The sequence below is a fragment of the Thamnophis elegans genome, chromosome 7, assembly GCF_009769535.1.
Source record: "Thamnophis elegans isolate rThaEle1 chromosome 7, rThaEle1.pri, whole genome shotgun sequence".
Taxonomy (NCBI): domain Eukaryota; kingdom Metazoa; phylum Chordata; class Lepidosauria; order Squamata; family Colubridae; genus Thamnophis; species Thamnophis elegans.
Window position 1 is genome coordinate 39517858 of NC_045547.1, and position 27957 is coordinate 39545814.

The window sequence follows — 27957 nt, forward strand, 5'->3', positions numbered from 1 at the left end:
TACCCAGTATCTTAAAAAATTGAAACATTTTATGCTAGTATTATGCTAAACAGTTGATAACAGCCTCTGAGCAAAAATATGATTAATGAACATTTGGTAGAATATTTTTTCCCTATTTTTAGTGATCAAAATAACATGAAAGTGTACTAGAAATTAAAGATACTATTAGAAATTGTTTATTCAGTTTGTGTACTTTTCTCATAAACAGGGACTCCACATTGTTAACCAGAATTATATACATAATATAATTAAAGCAATGCACAAAAAACTAAAAAAATAGATTATATTCTAATCTCCAACATTCTCCAAAAGAGCTCTGCTTTTAAAGAAAACTATTAGTGAGGACGTTTAAATTAACTTATGTTGATATCTGCCTTGGAAATACCTAAACTATGAAACAAGCAACTTTTCAGTTTTTAAGTTTTATTTGGACATAACTAAAACACAAGAGTCTGTGCATGTTGGTTACCTTTTAAGCGCCATTTAAAAAATGGAAAATGCAAATCTTCCACTCACTTTTCCTAAGATGGGGAACATATGCTGTTATAATTTTCTGCTTAAAAGTCGTATGGAAACATCTAGGCAGCAATGTCTTGTTCTTCATATCTTCCTAGTGTTTTACCACAGACTAAGTCCACTTTTCTGATCAATAAATACCATTTTATGCAATCAAATGTAACAATTGAGTCCAAATGGATTATTTTTATGGCTGTGTTGATTATGCCCTGCCATCTTTGCTTTAGTCTTATGCATGAGCATTTGCCATCAATGTTAAAGTGGTAGGTGGTGCAGGCAATGGTGTAAGGCAGAGGTTGTATTCAGCAGATTTTGACCAGTTCTGGAGAACCGGTAGTGAAAATTTTGAGTAGTTCAGAGAACCGGTAAATACCACCTCTGACTAGCCCCCGCCCCCATCTATTATTTGCCTCCTGAGTCCCAGCTGATCGGGAGGGAATGGGGATTTTGCAGTAACCTTCCCCTGGAGTGGAATGGGAATGAAGATTTTGCAGTATCCTTCCCTGGAGTGAGGTTAGGGTATGGAGATTTTACTTTCCCCTGCCACGTCCACCAAGCCATGCCACACCACCAAGCCAAGCCCATAGAATCGGTAGTAATTTTTTTAAATCCCACCACTGGTGTATGGCGCTGCTCATAGAATGTGTTCGTAATACTATAGGTGTTTTTCCTGCAGTTTCTTTCTCTACAATAGAACAGAACAGAACATTTTATTTGGCCAAGTGTGATTAGACATATAAGGAATTTTATTGGTGTAATGCACATCTACTGCCAGAGTGTATTGTTGATATTGTCAAGAAGGGAAATGCTTAATGAAGCATGCAAATCTTCATGGTTGTAAAAAATGCACAGGATTTTTGGTAGTTTGTCAGCACTTAGTGCCATACAGGTGCTCCTGGATAAACTATTATACACTTTTGATTTTAAGTGAATTCGCATATGCCTGTCACAGAGCAATCAGTGATCTCCTTCCACCACAGTGTTGTTACAATTGCATGTACATTGTACATCCACTGTCATTTTGAAAATGGTATTCTAAGTAATGGAAATAGCTTTTTCGCTAGATCTTTACCCTTCACCTGGATGTGGAGGAGCCCAAACTAAGTAGATACTTAGTCTTCTTGATATTGAGGCACAAACCAAATAAACACAAACTTGTTGCACCTTTGCTTCCCTGTTGGTAGCTGCAAGCAGGACATTGTCAGTGTACAGCAAAGCCCAGAGGGCATTATGATGCAAATCTCACATTATAGTATCCTTGATGAGAATCAACAGCAATGGTAATAGTACATGCCAACTTTCACAGGAAAGCTGTCAGAAAGACCTGTGATACATAATCCTTGGTGCTGACATTAACATAAAGCATCTGGATTGCTTTTATGAGTAGCTCAGGTACACTATGGTCACGTAGAGTGTATCATATCAACTAAGGTTGCTCACAATCAAAAGCTTTTTCTAGGTGAGGAAAACCATATGTAATGACTTCTTTTCTTCATGCTATTTCATGAGCATGCAAGTTTCACAAAACTGTACTGGTTAATACTGATTTCAAAAATGTCATAGAAATGCTGATTGAGGAACTACTCAAAATTTTGTGCAGTGGGATGATTTGTTGGTTGTGGGAATGGTGTGTTGGGAAATTATGGTTCTTGTGCCCCATTTAGGAGGCACATGGCCAGAGAGTTGAAGAGCTTTACTGTGCCACAAAGTTCTCCAAACTTGTGGATGTCTGCTGGTAAATTGTCCAGTTACTTTTGAAGTTTTTTTTTTGCTTCTGATAGCTTTGATAATCTCTTGTAATGTGCAGGACTGGAACAGATTTTAGCTGAACCATAAAGACTTGGCAAGAATGGAAATTTGACATTAAAGATTTTGGTGAAGTGCTGTTGCCAGTGTTTCAGGATTTCCTGAAGTTGCTGTCCATTTTTTCCTTAGCACATATGTAGTGTTCAATGCCTTTACTGCCTTAGTGTACATTTTCACTAGTTGATATATGTTTTTCTCGTGTTCATTTAGGTCCTAGTAGTGATTGGCTTTGGTCTTTGCAACAGCTTTCTTTGCCACTTTTCTTGCAGTGACGTTCACAGATGCCAATTTTTGTTTGTATCCTGCAAATATCAATTCTTCGTAAACCACTTTTTTCCTGTATTTTCTGCTGCATGATAGTGGGGAAATCACATTAGACAGGACAGAACTAATCTGGCTATTGTAGTTGCCACTGTCATAGATAGCCAGGTGGCTGATGTACTTTTTGAAAAACATATTGGTGATGATGAGGTAATTTACTTTGGAAAGGTCCAGGATTTGCTGTCCATTAAGCAGTAAGTCTTCTTGCTATACATATAGCTATAAAATCTTGTAGCCTCATTTAAAACTGTTCTTTCTCTTCTTCATCACATCCAATTTGAGGTATGAAGGCCAAGAAAACGTGTAATTGAACGGACAAAATTCCATTTAAATTGGGATGAAAACTGTTCACCCAACATATGTAATATTACCTATATATTTAATATAAATTGATGTATTGACCTCAGTTTAAGCATATTAATTTGGGAAGCTTCAGAGAATACTCATAGGATCATGAAGCAGAGAAAAATTTGGTAGTTTGAGCCGTATAAAAATCTGAGTGTGAGATTTATAGTGTATTAAGTATAATTCACGCACAAACGTTCTTTGATACCTGCAAATGAAAAATCATCTTCTAAATGCTTGTCATCACTCTAATTTTAATGATGAGATAAGTGTGTAAGAAAAATCATTCTGTTGATGACAGGCACATGTAAGAATATAGTGGAAAAAGGGTCCCATTAACACATGTCAGTCAGTGTTTCTTTGTAGAAGTAGCTGTTCTTTAAGCATAAAGAGAAATGGGACTTCATTCTGTTCTACCAACTATATATTTTAGATTCCTGGTCAAATAGTATAGCATATCTGTGACATTCTTACGAAATCAAACTTGTTATACATGACTATCTTCATCTAGAAGTCTGTAGTTAAAATAACATTACAAAAGTTTAGTATATTTTGTCTGGTAAATTATTTTATGAGCATTTTACGGACTCGGTGCTTGCTGCTTTGTCCTGAGCAATAACCTGAAGTTACAAGCTGGTTCATAGGAAAGCATGAAAATTAAGTTGACTAAAATTGTATATGGTATTCCAACATAATTGTGCCATAAACAAGGATTTTGTCAGTGTTTTATTTGTTTTATTTTTTACTTTCAGACCCTTTCCTAATGATTCCTAGCATAGGATATACTTTTTTCACAGCTGCTCCATATTGAGGTGGAGGTTAATTGAACATCCACTATGACTCCCACATCTCTTTCCTGGTTAACTGCAGGTAGCCCAACCCCCATCAGTGTTCATACTAAGGTAAAAATTGCTTCTTCTTTTTCTGCTAGTAAGCATTCTCTAAACATATTTGCATTGTATGCCGTCAGAGTGACCATCAATTTTAGACAAATTGTCCTGGAGCTTTTCACAATCATTTGATTTTTATGATACTGAAAAGTTCAGTATCCACAAATTTGGCCAGCTTACTGCTCCCCCTTCATGTTAAGATCATACATAAGTAGACTAATAGATTTTTGAGGGATTCCACCTCCTTTTCAACTCTTAATTTTCTGTTGTTTTTTTTAATAAATTAGCAATTCAGGCTTCTTATCCCATGACTACTAAGCTAACTTAATATGTGGTAAGGAACTTTATCAAAGGGTTTAAAAAAAAAGTTTCAACAGAATTACCTCCATATATGTGCTTATTGATAACTCTAAAAACTAGAAAGGTTAATAAGGCAAGATATATGATTTCCCTTTAGCAAGTCTTGTTCTTCTATGTACTCATTCATTCATTCATTCATTCAGTCATTCATTCATTCATTCATTCATTCATTCACTGTTTCTACCAATCAGATGTTAGACTGACTAGTCTATAATTTCTTATATGTACTCAAGTCATTTTTAGAAGTGTCATATTGACTATCTTCTAGTATCTTTGTGACTTGAATGAAAGTTACTTTAAATTCTAGATAGTATTTTATGTTGCAAGAAAATATATTATCGCTCTTTTCCAGTAGAACCGAGGGAGGGGTTACGTGTGGGTTATTGTCACAGCCTGATTGGTCCATAGACTGAGGGAAATTTCTTTAATATTCCTCCTTTCCCATTGGCTCCCAGTTTCCTTTCAGTCTTTTGGTCCAAGCACTGTTATTTTGGCTCTTAGGTATGAAAAATTTATAAATTCATTATAATTGATTATTTGATTCGATGGATTGGTTTCTCTAAATTCCAAATTATATCAGCTGTGGCCCCAGGGGCAGTCTTTTCTGCTTTGTACGGCTTGGGAGAGCCCTTCGGGGCATTGCCCTCCCACTCTGCAGGCCAGGAGCCTTGCTTGATCCCCGGGCCAGCGGGAGTGACGGGCTTCGAAGCGCAGCTCCTGGGAGCTTGCTGCGAGCCGCAAAATTTAAAAAGAGACTCCACGACTTTTTTCCCAGTGTTGAGAGCTTCGTGAGAGCACACGGAGATTCCCCAGCACACTGTCCTCCTTAACTCAATTGCTGTCTTCTGCCGCGCTGCCCCAGATCAGCAGGGGGCCACGGTGATTAAAGAATGAGCCACGGATCTTAAAAGGCAAGCTATGGTCATTCCAAGAAATGCTTTCGGAGGCTCCGGCGGCCATTTAAGCTGCGCCACGTGTGGAAGGCCACCCGAGGAACCGCATCACCGGCCCCAAGTTCCTGCATTGCGGCCACTAATTGGGGCCGGCAGGACATTGTCCTAAATACAGATTTGCAGCTCCCACAGGCCCAGGCACCGGTAGAACCTACAGTGGCCTTTGAATCTGAACACGTGAGTGTTGCGATGGCAGAAAGATCTAAGCCCCTGCAGCCCAAATTAGAGGCCTCCAATGAAGGCAGAGAAGACCAAACAGATAGGCCCAGAACCAGGACTGCGGCTTCCAAACCTATGGCGGCTCAGCGCCCTTCCAGAGCAGCAAGGGATGAACTTAGGAGACAGAGAGCTTTGGAGAAGACCATAGCCAGAGCAGAAAAGCAGGCCCAGACCACCAGGCCCTATTCGGCCAGCAGATCCAGGTCCCCCATCAGGCCTTCATCCACCCATTTGGGCTCTCCCCCTAGAAAGTTTAGTCCTTCTTCCCCTTCAGTTTCCCCATCTAGATCCCATAGGTATTCCAGGCAAGGAGTTTCCCCTTCTCCTTCTATCTCTCCCAGAGCTGTTGGGGATAGGGCCCTCCTAGGTCACCTCTGCAGGGTTGCCCCCCCCCAGGATCCATCTTTACCAGGCCTGTCGCAGGAGGATCTCGAAGACCTAGATCTCCTGCCTGAAAGTATTAAACAACTCATTTCATCTCAGGAGGCATCGCCAGCATGTCCCAGAGAGACAGGGCCCCGAGGGTTCATAGGCAGCAGCATCTCAGGCCCCCATTCCCCTCCATGGTCAGCGAAGGTTCCATTTTGAGGGAGGACAATCACTACGACATGGGCTTCTCAGAGGATGAGAATTCATTTCCTCCAGATCCCACCGCCTTTCCGTGTCTCTTTCCACCAGCCATGTTCAAAACTCTGTTACGCTAGGCCAGGAAAACTACTAAGATTGGAACTGGGGGTCCGTCAGCCTAGGGACTCCAATCTGTCTATGTTTTCTAACACCGCCACAAGCAAGGACGAGATTCCTTCCCCCCCCCCCCCCCCGTTCCTTGAGGTAGTAAAGAACCAGTGGGCCCATCCTTCCACCTTTTCCAATCCGGGCAGCAACAATCGCCGTTTATACAATGTGAAGCAGGCTTTTGCCCAGGCCCTGCAATTGCCAGCAATCGATACACCAGTAGCAGCTCTGTTTGTCTCCTCTCCTATACTCTCTGGGGATGTGGCTGATAAGATGAAGCCGGAGGATAAGCGTGCAGAACTTACCTTGTGTAAGAACTTTAACACTTCTGCCTGGGCAATCAAATCGGCAGTGGCGGCCTCTTACTTTAACCGCACGATTGTTAGGTGGCTCCGTCAACTCCAGGGCCATATTCCGATCCAGGATGAGCAGTTGCATCAGGACATAACTAAAATTATATCCACCTCTCAATTCTCAGCCGAGGCAACCCTTATCACTGTTAAATTTGCTTCCAGGGCTCTAGCCACATCAGTAACCTCCCGACGCTTGTTGTGGTTGCGCAGTTGGCAGATGGATAACAAGGCCAAATGGAATTTGGCGGCGGCTCCCTACACAGGCGCTAATCTTTTTGGGGAAGCTCTAGATCCTATCTTAATAAAAAATAAGGATAAGTAGAAGGTCCTGTCTAATGCCAAAAAGGCAGACTCTTGTCCTGCCCCCTATCAGTGACCCTCTTATAAAGCACCCGAGCACGATCGCCAACAAAGATACAACTCCTTTAGATCAGACAGACAGTTCCAACGCCAGTCTTACCATGACCGTAGTAGGTACCAAGGTCAGTCCAGGCAACCATTTCACGGGTGGCAGGACATCCCTTCCGTAGGTGAAATGACTCCAACCCGAATCTTCCCATAGGTGGCTGCCTGGCTCACTTTGTGGACCAGTGGGACCGGATCACCACGGACGCCTGGGTCAGATCCACCATCAGGCTCGGCCTGCGGCTGGAGTTCCTGTCCACCACCACCATCCTGCAGCTCTTCACAACGTTCCCTCCTTCCGTTACGACCCACCCTAGCTAGTATAGAGAGAGGCCAGGGGGAGGGCCGGGAGGAAACTGGTAGCCAATAGGAAAGGAGGAATATTAAAGAAATTTCCCTCAGTCTATGGACCAATCAGGATGTGACAATAACCCACGTGTAATCCCTCCCTCTATTCTACTGAAAAGACACGTTCAGGTAAGACCAACGTTCTTTCTATTTAAAAACAAGCAAAAATGCTTATGTTAGATCCAGTTGTTTACTGATAGAACTGATGTGAAGCAACAATTCTTGCTTCCTTATGTTTGCCATGAATAAAACCTCGTTTAAAGGGCTGGAAGATTGTCTAAGGTGCATGTTAATAATGTAAGTGGACACCATAAAAAACTGATAAATATTTAAATGATATATAACAAAAATCTATCAGGATACATTGCAATTTAATTAATTGTTCCTAAAATTGACACAACTTTGCTGTTAAGAGCGTTTATTTAAAAAACTAAAGTGTCAAGCTCTAGTGATAAGATGAATTATTAAATTGCTTTCTTTTACCAAGTGTAGTATGAGAGGAGATTTATGCTTTGTATTAACATATGTGAAATTCAATGTCTTTAAATTGTATTGAGGTATATTTGTCAACTTGCCAATAAAAATTAGCTGGTATAGTGTAGAGGAATACAGAGATGATTTCGAAGAACATAGGTAACCCTGCTTGAACTCTTTGGTCTAGGAGGGAAGGGAAAATGCTGTAATGCTTTCTAGATTCCACATTATAGCTTATATAAATCATATAGAATTCTAGTATGTATGCATGTACATATGAATTTAATATTTATAGCCACCTATGTCAATCAGTAACTCGCAGCACCTTACAATTAAATATCTGAGATTGCCTGTTTTGGATTGGCAACTATGTAGGCCATATCAGTTCAGTGGTCTCCTCTGGGCTTATTTCCCTGTAACTTTGATCCTATCTTTCAGGATTACACAAAGCCTCATTTGGCAACTATTTAGAGTGAATAGCATCTGACACTATCCTGTGTTCTTTCACTTAGTTTAAAATATTTATTTTAAGGTGTTTCTCCATGATGTTGCTCAGTCTTCTATATAATTCTGTTAATAGCTATGTTAAGCATTGAGACCAGATGAATAGGATATATTGATTAAACCAGTTAATATACAGTAATAACTTCCATCAATTATTCACTGAAGAAGAAACTGGGAGGTGATCTGAGTTACAGGTTTGAGAGCCAGAATAATTCTGGGATAGCAGGGACTTTCTTGGGCTCCCATTCCCACCGTTTCTGAATTTTTTCTTGGGGATATGACCTTGCCTGTCATGCTATTTGATCTTTTAGGCACCACTGAGTAAGAGCAGTTCTGCTTCCTCTTTCTCCTGCCACTATCTTGGTGTCATCACTGCTCAGCTGTTATTTGAAGTGTGAATTGGAAATTAAATGGGTTTGGAGGGGAACAAAGATCATTCTAGCCAATCATCTTTAACTAGGTCAGTATAAATTATTTATCTGTCACTTGCATCTTGCAAATACCCATCTCCTGGTGAACTATGTCATTAATATAGTGACTAAGGTCAAAACGTTGTCACTAATTATGTAACTAATATTTTTTTCTGGCTCCTAAGATCTGAGGACTTAATATTCTTTAATGGTATTTTCCTGTCTTACTTGATATTTACATTGGTTCCATACACTGTAATTCCAAATACTGTACTAGTTCAGAAATCATATTTCAATAAATGAATGAGATGACTAGAATTATAGACGTAATAGATCTGCCACTTTGCACTAATAAGCCTTAAGCTTAGTAAAAATATGTATTATAAAATGGTATATATACTTAATCATTTCTGTTTTATAAATTTTCATATTTCCCAGGATGTCATTTTCTGATCTGTTTAAAGGATAACTTTTTCTTGATACTGTGAAAAGTATGTTTTTATATGTTCATTACTCTGAATGTAGCATACATTATGTGATATCATCATCATTTTAACCATTATCTGCCCAATAATGACAGTTGGAATTTATCCTTTCTTAAGTTTTTAAAATTTTATTTCATATCTTAACATGGCTATTTTAATTTTAAAATAAGATACAATTCATGTTTGTCACATAGATACCCAGAATGAACATTGGTAAAGTGCTACATTTGCCAATGCCATACTTACGGAGATATAGTCATTTGCTTGACCCTATACCACAGCCTTCTACAGTATGACTTTGAGGTTCCAGCAACTTTGAGACATAATATCTCTAACAATATTTTGTTGAGAGAAACAAAACTTGGCCATCTTGTACAACTTTTTGTGATCTATTAAACAAAATAAACACATTTTCATGAGTGTTCTCCATCTAGATAATTTGGAGCAAACTGTCTGAAAAATATTGTGGCTCAAAAAAGGTTAAAGTTCGGCTTTTCATATCTCTGGAAGGAAAGGTATGATAAACGTGAAACTTTGTGTGTAATAACATAGCAACACAAGGTTTTTGAATATAAAATTTCATTCTTCTACTGCTTTCCAATAGTTTACAAATTGAGTGTAAATTTGACATTTTTTGTAAAAATGCAAAATAGAGTATTTTCAGCCCACTTTTACAAAAAAAAAACCCTCTGGAAACTCTGTTAAATCATTCACATTAGAAAGAGCATGTTTCAAACGCCCTAAAAAAGTAGGGTTGGTTTTCATTGCAAAAAGAAACACATCTCCTCTAAGGTGGCCAAAGAGGCGAGCTCTGGCTCCAAGCCTCCCAAACCTCTCTCTAAATACGAGCGACAGTGGCACCAGGCTTTAGAGCGCATCTGCCACAGGGCCAACAACAAGAAGGCTTCCACTGGCCTGGGGCCTGATGAGAGGTACCCCAGCAGGACTACAGTGGAGGATCCCTCCCTACAAATAGAGAGCCGAGGTGGCGCAGTGGTTAGAGTGCAGTACTGCAGGCCACTTCAGCTGACTGTTATCGGCAGTTCAGCGGTTCAAATCTCACCGGCTCAAGGTTGACTCAGCCTTCCATCCTTCCGAGGTGGGTGAAATGAGGACCCAGACTGTGGGGGCAATATGCTGACTCTGTAAACTGCTTAGAGAGGACTGAAAACCCTATGATGCGGTATATAAGTCTAACTGCTATTGCTATTGCTAAGTAAGGATTCCCATTGACACCTCAGGCACCTGGGACTCTACCCAGGGATGGCACTCACCCCCATATGCTGCAACATCTGGGCCATGGGGCCCATCATGGGGCCTCAACCACAAGCCTTCGCTGCTACCCCTGCAGATATTGGGGCCGGTCAATTACCCCACTCAGGGCCCAAATTTTCAGGAATGATGATGCGGGCCTTTCAACAGTGCATGGCAGCTGCCTTTCAACAGCCCCAGATGCAGCCCCAAGTGGCACCTCTGCCTATGGCCCCTGAGGGGCTGGAGGCATGGGGGAGACCCCCCAGGTTCCCCCGTCTCGTCCCAGGAGGACAGCGAGTCTGAATTCGAAGAAGGCGAAATCAGAGATGAAAGACTTTCTGAGGATGAGGGCATGCCTCTATCTAAGCCTACCTTTTACAGGTTGTTCCAGCCTTCCTTGTATAAACCCTTACTTTTCAAGGCTAAGACATCTGCCAAGCTTGGCAACAAATCATCAGAAATTCCGGTGCACCCTCAAGGCTTCTCGGCTGAGACCATCTTTGAGGAGCAGGCCATTGAGGGTGACACGGTGCCCACACCCAAGTCCTTCCTTGACCTGGTCAAATGACAATGGGCATCTCCCACTTCAGGGCCCATGCCTACGTCTACAGACAAAACATTCTTTAATGTGGACAAGGACATGGCTCAGGTGCTGCCGCAACCCACTATTGATGCACCTATCACGACCCTGCCTCCTTCTTTAACCGGTCTTCACTACTATGGCTACAAGATCTCCAACAGCGAATCACGATAGCAGGTCACACCGGGACATCAACAAGTTGGTGACAGCCCCTCAATTTTCTTTGGATGCCACCTTAGCCACAGCCAGACCCCTTCTTAATAGAGAACAAAGACAAGTGGAAGGTGCTTCCCACCGCTCCGAGAAGACCAGCTTAAGAGCGGCACCTTACCCCAGACACTCCAACTTTCGTGGTCAAGACTACGGGTCCTCCTTTTGGGGTCAGGATTCTTTCAGGGGGTCTGATTTCGGGTATTCAGGATTCAGGCAGTACCAGGGAGGATACCCCTCCAGGCAAAGATACCAACCAGATAGACAGCAAAGGGGCAGGCAGCAGGAGCGGCCCTTTTGAGGGGGTGGAGAAAGCGGTGGCAGGCTTCTGCAAGAACTAACCCTAGGCCTAGCTGACCTCCCAGCGGTGAACGCTTGGCGTATTTTGGCGACCGTTGGGACGTATCTTCCTCCGATGGGTGGGTTCAGACCACCATCCAATCTGGCCTTTCAATCGAGTTTCTCTCCAGCACTCCAAGCTTCTTCCGGATCTGTCCTGTTTCAAATAACACAACCCAGAGGCAGCTTATGCAGGAAGCTATTCAACATCTATTGGACATCAGGACTATCCAACCGGTGCCTCTAGAGCAACAGGATCAGGTTACTATTCCATTCTCTTTGTGATCCCCAAGGCCTCAGGCGGCTCGAGAGCGATTCTTGACCTGAAACAGTTAAACGGTTCATACGCTATTGAAGGTTTAAGATGCATTCACTGCATTCTATTTTGGAATGGGTTAGACAGGGAGATTTTCTCACCTCCATAGACCTCACGGAGGCCTACCTACATATACCCATAGCCCCTGAACACTGTCAGTATCTCAGGTTCTGTTTCCTAGGGCACCATTTCCAGTATCGAACCTTACCCTTCGGGTTGTCTTCTGCGCCCCGAAGTTTTCACGAAGGTAATGGCGGCATTCGCAGCGTACCTGAGGCTAGTGCCTATATGAATCCAATGCTATTTAGATGACCTGCTTTTGCAGTCATCCTCCCTTAAAGGTGCCCTACAGGACTTAGACATTACCATGTCGGCATTGAGAGATCACAGATTCTCGGTTAATCTGGCCAAAAGCCATCTACACCTAATTATATGGTTTACTCCAGGTACCCAGCTCAGAAAGTGGAGAGGGGGCTTTTTTATGCCTTTCCACCCTTGCCATTGATTCTCAGAGTCATCCAAAAGGTCTTGTGGGAAGGGGTGGAGGTGGTGTTGATTGCCCCACATTGGCCCCGGCAGCCTTGGTTTGCTGACCTCAGATCCCTTTTGGTGGACAGGCCCTGGAGGATCCCCCAGTAAAGGATCTCCCTCATGCAGGGGTCGCTGGTGCACCCGGACCCTCAGTGGCTCCAGTTGACAGCTTGGCGCTTGAGCGGAGGACAATTTCTCATCCAGGATCATACAGACTATTCAGGCGGCTCGCAGGCCTTCCACGGAGCACATCTACAGTGTTACGTGGCGTGACTTTTGCACGTGGTGCGCCACCAGGAACCATGACCCAGTTCGGGCCACAGTTTCACAAGTTCTTGACTTCCTTCAGGCAGGCCTGGACAGAGGGTTGACTACGAATACTATTAGAAGACAGGTCTCTGCAATTTCCTCGGTACTCCTGTGCAGTAGGTCTCAGACACTGACTCACTACCCCATGGTCAGGCAGTTTCTCAAAGGCCCCTCTAATCTTAAACCGCCCATGGTACACAGGTACCCTTCCTGGGACTTACACAGGGAGTTGGATGCTCTAGGCGGATATCTGAGCTACAGGCACTGTCTACCAGGGAAGATCTATGTGTGTTCCACCAAGACAGAGTGGTTCTATGGCTGGACCCCTCCTTCATACCCAAGGTGTGCTCTTGTTTCCATCGTTCACAAGAACTGATATTGCCCAATTTCTGTCCGGATCCTTCTTTGGAGAGGAAGTGGCACACTTTGGACGTGAGGAGGGCTCTGAGGAACTACCTCAAAAGAACTCTGCCGACCAGAAGATCAGAAGTCCTGTTCATCTCTTTCCAGCTGGGGTCCCTCGGAAACAAGGTGACATCTACCACTATAGGCAGGTGGATACGAACCTGTATTGCTACTGCTTACCAAGCACGGGGGCTGCAAACACCGAGGTCTATTACAGCACATTTTACACAAAGCGCGGCCACTTCAGCTGGGCCATGCAGGCCTCCTTGATGGAGATCTGTAGGGAAGCTATGTGGTCTTCCCCCTCACCATTTGTGAGGAACTACAAATTGGACTCCTTTGCTTCTGCGAAAGCATCATTCAGACATAGGGTGTTGTACGCTGTTCACAGGGTGGTGAACACATCTTACCAGGCATAAGATTGTGCATATATATATATCCTGCCCCTGCCTGAGTTTGTAATGTTATTGGGACCGTTCTGAAGGTTATAAACCTGTTCTGTTAAAGAAATCAATAAAGTTTTTGGAACTACAACAAGGTCTAGAGTGGATGAGACATCGAGTCTGATAGAGTTCTTCATCGAAACTGGGCATTACCTGGTGACTAGGGCGTGGCCTAAAGCTTTTCGGACTCAGTCCAATCAATGAGAGGACGAAGTTAACCCATCCTGGATACTCCTCCCCCACTGTGAGAATAGGCGTCTCAGGTAAGTACCAACGCCCTTTCCCATCAAAGGTGGTTCCTATTTTTCTACTTGCATTTTTATATGCTTTCGAACTGCTAGGTTGGCAGAAGCTGGGACAAGTAACGGGAGCTCACTGTTATACGGTGCTAGGGATTCGAACTGCTGAACTTCCAACCTTCTGATTGACAAGCTCAGCATTCTTAGCCACTGATCCACCACGTCCCTCCATTTTAATACTTTTGCCTAAATTATTTTTTAAAAAATATTTTAATTTCTTTTAACAAATGTCCATATTGTGTTTGGTCTTCATTTAAATGTTAGATTTTCTTTTATAAACCAAACTCAAAGAATTTTGGTAATTTCTGTACTTTAGAAATTTTAGTATCAAAGTTTGTTGAAGTCCAAATCTTATCTATTTTTGAAAAGTATATATGTCTTTTAGAAAAGTAAGCATAGTCTCTTGAATTTCTGCTTTTTTCTCTTCATATATTAACCATCCTTAAATAACCATCAACTCAAAGATGGATCGATTTCTTATAAATTCACACAGTAGTAAGTTGGGCGAACAAGTTCCCCACTTTTCTTTTTCTTAAATTCCTGACCCATGGGCTATTATTCTATCATGTAAATAACAGTAATCACCTTTACAGTTTATACCACCTCATAGCACCTTATAGCTTTTTCTCTCACTTTATATGCCCAAAAACCTTTGGTCTCCCTCCTCTAACACCTGGTTCACCCTATGAGACTATTGGAGCCAGAAAGGAGGCATATGGTCAGTAAGAAATCAATACTTATGTGTGGGCTTAAATGTGTGATTCTCATTTAGATGGACCCTATGTCTTTCCCCCCTTTGCTTGGGAATGGCGCCACACAGCCATTTATGTGTCCTTTTTTTCATTGGGGGGAAATATTTTTTTACCAAGTCAGCTGGGCAATTTAGAATATTTTAAATGACCTCTCTCCTCTATGATTTTTGATGGTTAAAATTGATGTCATGGGCTACATCTATTCTTGCTACATGTTCCCAAGCTAATTCTGTGATTAGCACATAATGCAGCTTCCTTGGACTTTATAACTAACTTGCTGATGGGATTATGGTGGCACGTAATCTATTATAGTTTATTTCAAGCCTTGCTGAGGTCTTTCCTCTGGTCCTAGGAAGTCTCATATATTCTGTCAACATGCTTTCTGGAATTATACTTTGCTTAATCGCTTGATTTTTTACAGACAAACAATTCATGATATATTCCTTGAAAAATTTTCAGTGGATGTAAGACTTCAGCTGTTTTCTGCCCATCAAGGAAACAGAGTAGGAAACAGTGCAAGACTGAAGCAAGAGGCACAGGTCATAATAGAAAAAAATAAATCTGCCATCATTAGGAAAAGCCAATGTGCTTGATGAGATTCTCAGAGGAACTATCTAAAGGAGATCTGAGGACTCTGAACTTATTGCTCCATTGTATGCACTTATGTTGAGGCTGGATGAACTCACTGTATGAATTCATAAACTATGATTTACAGAGACCAGAGTGATTAGATTCATGGCTAAACTACAGTTAAGCAATCACCTGAAGGCTTAACCTTATAATTGAAACTAGCAATAACTAACAAGCAGAGGAATAAGTTAATAATTCTTAATAATTATTATGTTAATTATCTTAATAAGAATTAGTAAGTGAAAATTGTAAAAATAAGAAAATTAGCTAAAAATAAAATTAAAGATAAGGAAACAAATTGGGAAAGAAGGGACATTTCATGAAATGCAATAGAAATATCAGTATTCTTATTCCAATTATTATGTATCTAATCATATTTTATACGTTTATTCCACTTTCTGGGTAATTATTGTGATTCATGTGAATTTGAGGGAGATGGACCAGTCTATCAACCATTTATATTAAAAGGATAAGATATATTAGGAACGTAAGTGGAAGAAAAAAGAGATTAGTTCTTTAAAGTTCAAATAAAAGAGTAAGCCACAAACTAAACTTGAATTTATACCTATTTGAGTGTTTTTAAGAATGATGTTATATAAATAAACTCTGTTGCTATAAATTAACATGAGTTAATTATTAGATAAGGAAGCATGCTTAGGCAGTAAGTATCAGTGGGAAACTTAATTTATGCAGCTATCTTACAGCTTATTTAAATACCTGATGTAAGTTACCTTGATCTAAATTGCCACTTGGAGTTTGCAGCCCTTGTTGAATTTCCCTCCCTCTGCCACAAAAAATGTTTTCTTTTCTAGCATAATCATTAACTAGGAAATGGGTTTGTAAGCTGGTAATTTTCACAGGTGCAGATATGCTTGCACATTTGGAAAATTTCTCAAACATGAGCAGCTCTTCTCCACTTTATTTTGTTGCACATTTGTATAATTGAAGCAATTTATAATAAATTGTTATCTCTGTCTCTGTGTCAGAATGTGCCATGGATAAGTATAATGAAGTTTAATATTAGAAATGTATTTGTAGGAATATTTAACAAGAATTATGTTTGATTCTGAATTGCTTATCATAAAATTACAAATCTGCATTTAGTTTAAAACTTTATTAGATCCTTTTAAATTATTTTTTAAAAAAATATTGGTTATGTTCATCAAAAGCTAACAAGTCAATCAAAAACATACTTAGGAAGGTAGCTTGGAATAAATCATCATAATAATAAATTGACAAAATGTCCCATGTATCAGTTGCAAAAGGCCATATTGCTTGGATATGTACAGCTACACAATATGGCATTATAGATTCTTGGGAAGAATGTGGTCCATATGAAGGCCCACACCAACTAAAAAACAGGCTGCTGAGATTTCATATTGTTGTGAACAGTGAATGATAATGTGATCTCTAATAGCTTTCTATCTTAGATCTTATAAAGTTCTATCCCACTTAAATTGTTCCTAGGTTTTCGTATTTCTCAAACCAAGCAATTGATCAACTACTGGAGATGTACTCCAGAGCAGCCTTTTTTTTTTTTTACTTTTTGTGTATAAAATTGATTTTCTTGTTTTCTTTTTGTGTAAAATTTCTAAGATATTTGTAAAATCAGATGCTTCTTGGCCAGACTGTAGTTCACAACTTACAACCACAGTTGAAACCTTAATCTTCGTCATTGTGTGAATCTTTAGGTAAGCCAGACGTCATAGCTTTACCCAACGCCCGCACACCCAGCTGAGATCGTTAAATGATCTTTTGGGTCATTAAGCAGAGTCACCGAAATCCTAGCAGAATTTTCAGCCCAAGAGAGACTAGTTTGCAGCACCTCCCACCTTTTATATGGCCTTTGCTGTCTGCTTGGATTTCAGCAGGGAGAATTTTCATCCCCTGCTTTGCTCTGGAGCTGAAAATCCTGCTTGGATTCTGCGATGCACCTTTTTTAGCCAGTCCCTGAAGACTAAACAGAATCCTCCGGATACTCTGCAGTGCTTGCAGTCTTCCCTGCGGCTTCCTATTGTCTTTCTGGGAAAACTGACACGTAAAATTGCAAATGGTGCTGACATGATTGCAGGGAAGATTGCAAATCATAATTGTATGATCACAAAGCATTTGGCACCTGGGCTAAGTGTGACTGGGTTGTTAATTACTCAGATCACAATCCTATGACTGGAGTGGGTGCAAAGGGTGTAACTTTGGGAACAGTTGTAAGTACCTGCAGCATCTGTCATGACTTTGAATGATCACTAAACAATGGTTCTGATTTTGAATTGTTAAGGTCAGTCATTTTTGTAAGGAAATCTTTCATGAAATGCAAAAATTTGGCTGAAGGGAATTATATTATTAACAAAGCTCACTAAAGTCACTTTAAACTGAAAGGTGAAAGGGCAATTAGACAGCAATGAATTAAAGTAAGTTTAACAATATTGTACTATGGAGATACTATAGAATGGGTTCAATGCTGTAGAGGAGGTATTAGAAGCAAATGTTGGAAGAAGGGAGAGATCAAGGAAGATACAAGGACAGATTAAGGCAAGGACCACAATGTAGTTGATTCATTGTGAGAAAGGATAGAGGAGAGGAATAGCTGATATAAAGGGGACAGGAAAAAATGAGACTAGGTAGTGTGATATTAACATTATATAAAATATGAAGACTTAGGCACAGAGGAATGTGGGAAAGACAAGGACAAGCATATTTGCCTAACATCTATAATGGCAAAGAAGCATTGTGACTCACAAGCATAACAATACAGTTTACTGTTAGCAGTGAATGGACTGATTATGTGAAAATATTGCAACTTATTTCTGTGAACTCTCTTTTATTTGCAGATAGCATTAACCTTTCACTAGAAGTGGAATGAAGGAACAGACAATGGGAACACACTCAAGATTACACTCCTGGACAAGGTGTCTTATGGCTATTTCGAGTTGATTTATATCTGCATATTTGATGGTTTTTACATACAAAGGATTTATTTTTCTTTTGGATATACTCAAAATACAAAATTGTTTCTTGTTGGAAACTTTTTACTTTTGAAAACTATACACCATGGGAGACATGGCCAACAACTCAGTGGCATATGGTGGTGTAAAATACACTATAAAAGATTCTAGTCATGGAGATTTTGGTATTACACTTGAAGAGCTTCGTACACTTATGGAACTACGAGCTACTGATGCTTTGCATAAAATACAAGAATGCTATGGAGATGTATATGGAATCTGTACAAGATTGAAAACTTCTCCAAATGAAGGTAAGGGTGATTGTGCATGAATTTTAAGTAAGAGAATTCTGCCTTGTATAGATACTGTAAGCCTTGTTAATTGACAGCGTTTTTATTTGTCACTTGAAGAGCCACCTGGCTTTAGTTGTATCTTAAATAGAATTATTTGGTACTAAATTAAGATAATTAAAAGTAGAATTTAACAAAATAAATATTTAATTGAAACTGCAAATATTTCTTGTTAGGTATAAGTCCAGAAAATATAAGTAAAATATACCACAGTTTTCTAAGATACATGCTGATACCGGCCAGGACATATTTAGTATAACAGTGAGAAAGAGAAACTGCCAGTGATGCAAGACCAGAAGACCAAAATTGGAGAATATGCAGCAGTGGCAAAATTGACAATATATGCCCATAATAGACATATTGCTAAATTTTAGCAGGAATGGCTCTCTTATGCATAGCACAGAGCAAGAGAAATCAAGACATTTGGAATATAGTTTCTAGATAAGATTATGAGACCATGAAAAACAACAGATAAAACAACTTAAGCAGTCATTAGCAATAAACTCAGTGTTCAGTAACAAAAGTACAAATATTTAGGTTAACAAATTTGGAATAAATTGAAAGGGAGGAGAAAAAGCATTACTTTTTTGTCCTTGATTTTGGGTAATATTTCATATGATGCTGTAAATTCTGATGATTCCTCCCCCCCCCATTGTTTTTATTGAACTATAAATAACAAATGGTATATAAATCCAAGATGCATATATAAGGAAAAAAAGCATGTTGAAAATAGAAAAAAGTACCACAAAAAGTAATAGAATTATAGTTCATTATAGTTTACTGCTTTTGAGATAAATCATAAATCAACCAAATTTGTTTAAGTTGAGGTTCCTCCTTTATTTTGACTTCATCTATGATATTTTTCTCATGTGGCAATTGAAGAGATTTTGTTAATTCACATCTCTAACATGTTATCTAGTGTTTTTCAGTGTTGTGTAATTATTTTGGCTACTAAAATTAAATAGAATATATGTTCTTCATTTTTAAGCTTGAGATTTGATCCTGTAAATAAATGTGGTAAGCCCAGCTCTGGGAAAGATTTAATTCTTTGTTGATGTTATTTATCTCCCCAAATATTTTGCCAAAAGGATATAGCTTTATCACATGATCACCACAAATGAAAAATTTATCCTTTTGTAACAACCCCTCTACCATTTGAAATATTTATTTATTTATTTGTATACCTTCAAATTGGATGGGAAAAGGCATTAGTAAATTTTTAAAAATTTACAGTAGTTTTTTTCTGCTTCCTTTGTGCTTTATATCTTTAACTTTTAAAAAGTTATCTTTAACTTTAAAAAATATTTTTTAACATCCTCTTATATTAGGATTAAAACAAATAGTTAAAACAAATTTGATTTACGGTTTGTTTCCCAGTGTTATAAGCTTCCAAAAAATAATTTAAGAAGCAACATACAGAACACCCATTTATCAGGCCAATAAATATATGGTATTTCTCCCCCAAAATATAACTAATTTTTATTTTTTAATAGTTTCTTGAGCTTTTGAAGTAAGGATAGATAAACCTGTTATTTTATGTATAACTTTTTTCAGAGACTTCAGTTAGGGAAAAAAATGAAGCATTCTATGCAAATTATTCATGCATTTTTTTCAAAATGTTTTATCCTAAAACTATGCATTTTTATATGTAAGGCCCATTGCAGTATGTGTCTTTCAGATTTTGGTTACTTACTAGTAAAACTCACAGGCTGCTTAAACTTGTTACAGCTAAATTGGGGTGGAAACTTCCATTGCTAAATTATGAATTTGTTGAGTCCTCACATGACTATGCCTAATTTTATGACCTTTTTGGCAGTCATTGAGTGAATCACCATCATCATTGAGTGAATCACCATCATCACTAAGTGAATCCAGTTTCCCCCATTAACTTTTTCTTGTTTGAAGCTGTCCAGGAAGGTTACAAATTGTGATCATGTGAACATGGGACACTGCAACTATTGTAAATTCATGCCAGTTGCCAAGTACCTAAAATATGATTATGTGATGGTGGTACACTGACAGTCATAAGTATGAGGACTTGTCAAAAATCTCTGTTTTCAGCACCATCATAACTTTGAACAATTGCTAAACAAATGGTTCAGGGGTACCTGTATTGTCATGTATTTAAGTATATTACTCTGTTTTTGGGAGGTGGGGGAGGAGAGGAAATAGAATGCTATTTACCCTGTGTGCACAATTGTTAGGCAAGTGAGTATTTTGACCATATCATTTTTATGCATATTTTCCACCTCCAAGCTATATAAACTTGAATGCTTAGTGGATATAAGCATATAAGGTGATGTGTATTTGTGTAATGAGAGAGGGTGTAGCCTAAGGAGCGCAACACCCTATATCCATGATGGCAAACCTATGGCACGCGTGCCACAGGTGACACAGGGAGCCATATCTGAGGGGACGTGAGCCATTGCCCTATGTCATCTCCAGCGTGCATGTGTGCGCTTGCCATATGATTTTCAGCCTTCCAGAGGGCAGGGGAAGCCATTTTTGCCCTCCCCAGGCTTCAGGAAAGCCTCTGGAGCCCGTGGATGGCGAAAAACGGGCCTATCAGAAATTTCAAATGAATTTTCAGTAAGCCTGTTGGGCCCGTTTTTCGCCATCTACAAGCTTCAGGAGGCTTTCCTGAAGCCTATGGAGGGTGAAAAACAGCCCAACGGGCCTACCGGATGTTCCTTTCCAAATTTCGGATAAGCCCATTGGGCCCATTTTTCGCCATCCACAGAGGCTTTCCTGAATCCTGGGGAGGGTGAAAAATGGCCCAACGGGCCAGACAAAAGTTCATTTCTGAACATTCGATAGGCCCGTTGGGCCTGTCTTTTGCCATCCACAGGTTCCGGAGTCTTTCCTAAAGCCAGGGGAGGCGAAAAATGACCCAATGAGCCTACCAGAAGTCCGGAGGCTTCAGTGAGGCCTGTGCACATGCACGGGGCATTGCATTATGTGTGTGGGCATGCACATGCCCTTTTGAAACCCAAGCAGAAAAACGTTCACCATCACTGCCCTATATCAAGGTGTGCATAATTATTATGCAGCTTCTTTTCCTCAGGCAAAATGGGCCAAAAAAGAGAGATTTAACTGAGTCTGAAAAGTCAAAAATTATAAAAACTGCTTCAGAGGGATGCAGCACTCTTGAAATTGCTAAGATATTGGGGCGTAATCACAGAACCATCAAACATTTTGTTTCAAATAGTCAACAAGGTCACAAGAAATGTGTTGAGAAAAAAAGACGCACATTAATTGCCAAAGATTTGAGAAGAATCAAACGTGAAGATAGCAGGAACCCATTATCCTGTACTGTACTGTACTATACTGTACTATAGTACTGTCATATTCTGGAACTGCAACCTACATGGAGTGTCCAGAAGTGAAGGTGTTCAGTGCTCAGAGACATGGCCAAGGTAAGGAAGGCTGAAACCTGACCACTACTGAACAAAACACATAAGTTGAAACTGCAAGACTGGGCCAAGAAATAACTGAAGACAGAGTTTTCAAAGATTTTATGGACTAATGAGAAGAGAGTGACTCTTAAAGGACCAGATGGATGGACCTGTGTCTGGATCAGTAACGACAACAGAGTTCCACTTCAAGTCAGACACCTGCAAGGTGGAGGTGGGGTACTGGTAAGGGCTGGTATTATTAAAGATGAGCCAGTTGGACCTTTTCGGGTTGAAGATGGACTCAAAATCAACTCCCAAACCTACTGCCAGTTTTTAGAAGACACTTTTTTAAAGCAGTGGTACAGGAAAAACTCTGCATCTTTCAAGAAGACCATGATATTTATGCAGGACAATGCTCCATCTTATGTATCAAAGTGCTCCACTATGTGTCTTAAAGTAAAGGCCTTAAAGGTGAAAGCATAATGACATGGCCGTCTTCGTCACCTGACCTAAAGCCTATTAAGAACTTGTGGGCCTTTCTTAAATGGGAGATTTACAGTGAAGGAAAACAGCACACTTCTCTCAACAGTGTCTGGGAGGCTGTGGTTGCTGATGAAAAAAAGGTAATCGTCAACAGATCAAGAAACTGATAGACTCCATGAATGGAACTGTTACTGAAAAGAAGGGTGGCTATATTGGTCACTGATATATATATTTTTTTGAAATGTCAGAAATGTTCATTTATACATTTTAAGTTGTTCGTTTATTATACTCACTTTAACAAATGCAAATAAACAAGTGAGATGGGCAAATTTTTGTTTTTCATTTAGTTGCATAATAATTGTGCACACTAATGGTTGTCCACTAATTATGCACACACTTAATTTCCTAAGAAAGCCAAAACCTCACTTTCACTTTCTTAAATATTCAGGTTTGAAGTTTATTAACATTTTGGATTGACTGAGAGCGCTGTAGTTGTTCAATAATAAAATTAATCCTCCCAAATACAACTTGCCTAATAATTGTGCATAGTGTATATTTTAAAAAAGGGTTTATACTAAAACATACAGTCTTCTATCTAAAACAGGTGTGTCCAACATATGGCCCATAGGCTGCATGTGGTCCTCATCAGCTAGTAAAGTGGTTCCACAATATCATAAACATTTTGTGATTTCTGCGTCCATCCTGGTTCTCCTTGACCTCTCAGCGGCTTTCGATACCATCGACCATGGTATCCTTCTGCGACGACTGCGGGAGGTGGGAGTGGGAGGCACTGTTCTGCAGTGGTTCTCCTCCTACCTCTCGGACAGGTCGCAGTCGGTGTTGGTGGGGGGGCAGAGATCGTCCCCGAGGCCCCTTACTTGTGGGGTGCCGCAGGGTTCGGTCTTATCCCCCCTACTATTTAACATATACATGAAACCGCTGGGCGAGATCATTCGGAGGCACGGGATAAAATACCACCAATATGCGGACGATACACAGTTGTATCTGTCCGCCCCGTGCCAACTCAATGAAGCGGTGGAAGTGATGAACCGGGGCCTTGAGGCTGTTAAAGACTGGATGAGAGCTAACAAACTGGTGCTCAACCCGGAAAAGACCGAGTGGCTGTTGTGTTTTCCTCCCAAAAATTTGGTTAATGTTCCATCAATCAGGCTGGGGGGACAAAATTTATACCCCTCAGACAGGGTCCGCAACTTGGGAGTCCTCCTGGACCCACAGCTGAGTTTCGACCATCATTTGTCAGCTGTGACCAGGGGGGCATTTGCTCAGGTTCGCCTGATGCGCCAGTTGCGGCCCTACCTGAACCGGGAGGCTCTCACAACAGTCACTCGAGCCCTTGTGACCTCTAGGCTGGAATACTGCAACGTGCTCTACATGGGGCTGCCCTTGAAGAGCACCCGGAGACTTCAGCTAGTCCAGAATGCGGCCGCGCGAGTGATTGTGGGCGCACCACGGTTCGCCCACATAACACCGATCCTCCGTGAGCTGCGCTGGCTACCTGTTGATCTCCGGGTGCACTTCAAGGTCCTACTTACCACTCACAAAGCGCTCCATGGTAGTGGATCTGGCTATTTGAGAGACCGCCTTCTGCCAATTACCTCCCTGCGTCCCATCAGATCGCACAGGGTAGGCCTCCTCCGAATCCCATCCGCCAGTCAGTGCCGACTGGCGACTACTCGGAGGAGAGCCTTCTCAGTTGCAGCTCCGACGCTATGGAACAATCTCCCCGTGGAGATTCGCACCCTCACCACCGCCCAGGCCTTCCGCACAGCCCTCAAGAACTGGCTAGCCCGTCAGGCCTGGGGATGAAAAATCTTAGTTTGTCCCCTCCCGAATGATGAATGAATGTTGTGCTCTATTTTTAATATTATGTATTGTCTTATGTCTTTTGTCTTTGTACCCCCTTTCCCGTGTTTTGTAAGCCGCCCTGAGTCCCCTCAGGGAAAAGGGCGGCCTATAAATTATAATAAACATTCCAAACATTCCAAACATATACATATGTACATACATATACATATTATATATTTTACATGTGGCTCAAGACAGTACCTCTACATTCAGCCTATGGTAACCAAAAGGTTCATGATTTAAAAGATTTATTAAGGGCTGTTTGTGTATATGAAGTTTCCAGCAACCATTGGGGTGTATTTTTTGGACCACAACTCATAGCTATTCACATTTATTTGCTGCCTAATTAGAAAGGAACACACTTGGTCTCTATTTATCTGAGCCATTCATAATTTATGAGATTTGTAATGACTACAATGTTCTTTCAATACATGTTTAAAAGAGAAACACTCATTTTTAATAACCATTGGCCAATTTGTACATTAGGATTCTCCTACATATTTTATTGAGCTGAGTACAGGTGTTTACATATTGACTTCCAAGTGAGGCAGTCATTAACTGATTTCATTAACTGACGTGTTCTTATGGCGTTACATAAATTGGGTTTTAATTCTGTTAAATAGTCAAGGTTTGAGTTGCCTAAATGGATTTGGACTACAGTGCTGAGAATTCCCAGCCAATATCGGGCATGTAATTGGGAATTGTAATTTGGGAATCACTTCTACTGTCATTGTTTCTGTTGTGTTTAGTGTCGTTAGGCAAAATTGTGAAATCCCCTCCCCCCCCCCCATATTAATACAGGTAAAGTTGAATGATTCCTTAATACTGACAGGGAAAATAAAACAGCAATACAATTCTGGGATATGTTTTTTTTATTTTTTTATTTGATATTTGCAATATCCAAGTGGCTTTGTAATATACAGTTATATAAACAAATATGATTAGTACTTAAAATGGTGGACAAACTTCTGTCTGCACAGCTTTTTTAGCACAGCTTTCGAGAACAGCTTTTGTTCTCAAACTGTTGAGAACACACATATATTCTGTGCTATAAATATTTTGGGGGAAAGGGGGGGGAGTACAATGTTAGAAGAGAATTTTCCCTTTTGAATTTTTTTTCCAGAAACGGTCAAAATCTGCCTTAAGCACACACAATATATATTTTATTTCTTTTAAAAACAAAATATAGTTATAGTTTCAATTAGCATTGAAAAAATGATACATGAAATTTCCAAAAATCATTGGCAATTTTCCGAAGAAATATCTTCCCAGCATGTGGGAATTTCCCTTTCTTGAAACATGGGAAATAAGGAAAATTAATTTGTTACTGTTATTCATTTATGCTTATAATTAATTTCTTTTAAAATTGGGGGTTATTTAGCATATACTGAATTGGTAAAATAAATAAATGTTTTTTAAAAGCATATTTGGTTTTTATCTGGAATATATATACATACATACATATATACATATGTATAATTATAACTATAGCTGGCATTAGGATTACATGAAGGGGTTGTTTTGTACAAGATTTTTCTAAACACATAAAGGTTTGAATACAAAAGTTTTGAGTTTCTGAACATTCATTGATTGCTACCATGCCAGTTTTACATCTATACATATATACATACACATGTATTCAGTGATTTGTAGCCAGTTGCTGCTACTATTTTAGAAAAGCAATCTAAAGTGTCCCGATATTACCATAGTAGCTATTTTTCTTGCAAATATGGGAATAAATAGCATGATAATAAATAAGTACAAAATAACAGATTTGCAGTATTTTAACATTTTAATAAATACAATATGAATTTTTTTCATTTTTGTTAGGAGGTGACAATAAACTACTCTAAAACCATTTTTTTCTTTTTTACTGTTTAGGCTTAAGTGGAAATCCAGCAGATATAGAGCGGAGAGCAGCTGTATTTGGGAAGAATTTTATACCTCCTAAAAAGCCAAAAACATTTCTTCAGTTAGTATGGGAAGCACTACAGGACGTTACGTTAATAATTTTAGAAATTGCAGCCATAATATCACTGGGCCTTTCTTTTTACCAACCTCCAGGAGGAAACGAAGCATGTAAGTAATCAAATAGGTTTTCTTTATTCTTGTTTATCATGAAGTATACCAGAATGAACGTGCTAGAATTCTGTTGTAAATCCAAAATGGGTTTTGTGTTCTTAGAATTGTGAGAACTTGACAGGTTAAAGTATATTCACATTAAATTCTAGGCATTTCTTCATTTGATCAAGATATAGATTTTAATATTCATCATATTTGCACATATCTTGAATGCCTTATGGAATGACAGTAGGTTTATATAATCTTTAGTATCGCTCTTCCTTTTTCTTCTGTTTTTAAATCTAGAAAACAAGGATAATTAGAGCAACTTCACTCTGTGTTCTCAACTTAATTTCCCCAGGGTTACATAGTGTAGACAATCAAAAGAGCTCAGTTAATCTATGTTTGGACTGGCATTCTGAGCTTTACTATAATCTAATTTCCTCAAGTATAGGATCTCTTCAGATGCTGTATTTTTCACTGGAGAGAGTTCAGGAGCAGGCCTGGATTCATGTACTCCATTCCTTACTGCTCCCGAGGACAGGTAAATATGAGTGTCTAAATAGAGGTATTAATGAAAGAAGTAGGAAACCCGATGGAGGCAGGACAAGGTTCTCTCCTTGTTAACTCTCATTCCTGATGATGTAAATGCAAAAACAGACACATTTAACAAATACCCTATGTTTACTCTTTAATCCAGGTCAACATTCAGTTTTGTAGCAAACACCAGTGCAGATTGATATTCCTGGGTTATCATTTTATTAGATGAATTTCTTTTTAAAAATGCAATTCATCTATATTGAAATCTGTTAAATGGAGCAATCAAGATATCTAAAACATGTTCTGATTTCAGAACAGGTATTTTTCTAAACTCATATAGTATAAATGTTTATTTACCATACTATTATTAATTGTAATAACTAAATATGGTGCTACAAAATATCAGAATTATCAGATAAAATCAGAATCTTAAAATCAACACACTATCTGAAATGGTCTAAGACAAAAATTGCATATTGTTTCAAAATCTGTCCGATTTTGGCTTTAGGTAGTAAAGCGAGAGTGTGTTTTTCTGCAGAATTCTTTCTCTGACATGTTCACTGAGATGACTTCTGAAATACTGTCCCAAAGGTGTTTTTTCAAGAGGCAACTGGACTTTCTTTGCCTCTCTTAAAAAGCATCTTTGGGACAATTGTGACCTGGATGACTGAGACTCTGCATAGACATTCTGAAATATGGAAATCTATTGGAAACCTATTTCTTAATTGTTGGCTTACTTTTAAAGTAGCCTGGGAGCAAAGCCTCCTTTAAATATTTCAGTGTTGGGGATATACATATCCTTTATTCAGAATAGGATCAGGAAGTTTTCAGGCTAGTGGAACACGTTTCGGTTTTTATAACAAGTCTGTATAGAAAAGAGAAAGTAGTTTGTACTTAATCCCAAATTACTGAACTGCCAGCATGCTGTTTTACAATATCACTACTTTAAGAACTACTTCAGTTACCACACTGTCTTCCAGGGTAGTTATAGTTTCAACAAAAGACAACAAAACTGTATATGACTATATCAACCCATTTTGATTGAGTTACATAGCTTTATATATTCCTTCTTTAAATCTGAATCTCCTACTATGCTTCTACATACAGTTCTTTTCAAAATTATTTTTA

The 27957-nt window shown here is 39.6% G+C and overlaps 1 protein-coding gene across 5 annotated transcripts in view; it reads left to right on the forward strand.

Annotated features, from left to right (window-relative positions):
* ATP2B1 (ATPase plasma membrane Ca2+ transporting 1) overlaps window positions 1–27957 on the forward strand; it is an 81508-nt gene that overhangs the window by 17416 nt on the left and 36135 nt on the right. For 4 of the 5 annotated variants that reach the window (XM_032221157.1, XM_032221153.1, XM_032221156.1 and 1 more), the window contains exons 2-3: window positions 18021–18445; window positions 26110–26307. In XM_032221157.1, the coding sequence (XP_032077048.1) occupies window positions 18241–18445; window positions 26110–26307 (403 nt within the window). In that variant the 5' untranslated portion in view covers window positions 18021–18240. Of the gene's footprint in view, window positions 1–8576; window positions 8690–18020; window positions 18446–26109; window positions 26308–27957 lie in introns of those variants that run through there. The other variant, XM_032221155.1, reaches the window with a different exon arrangement.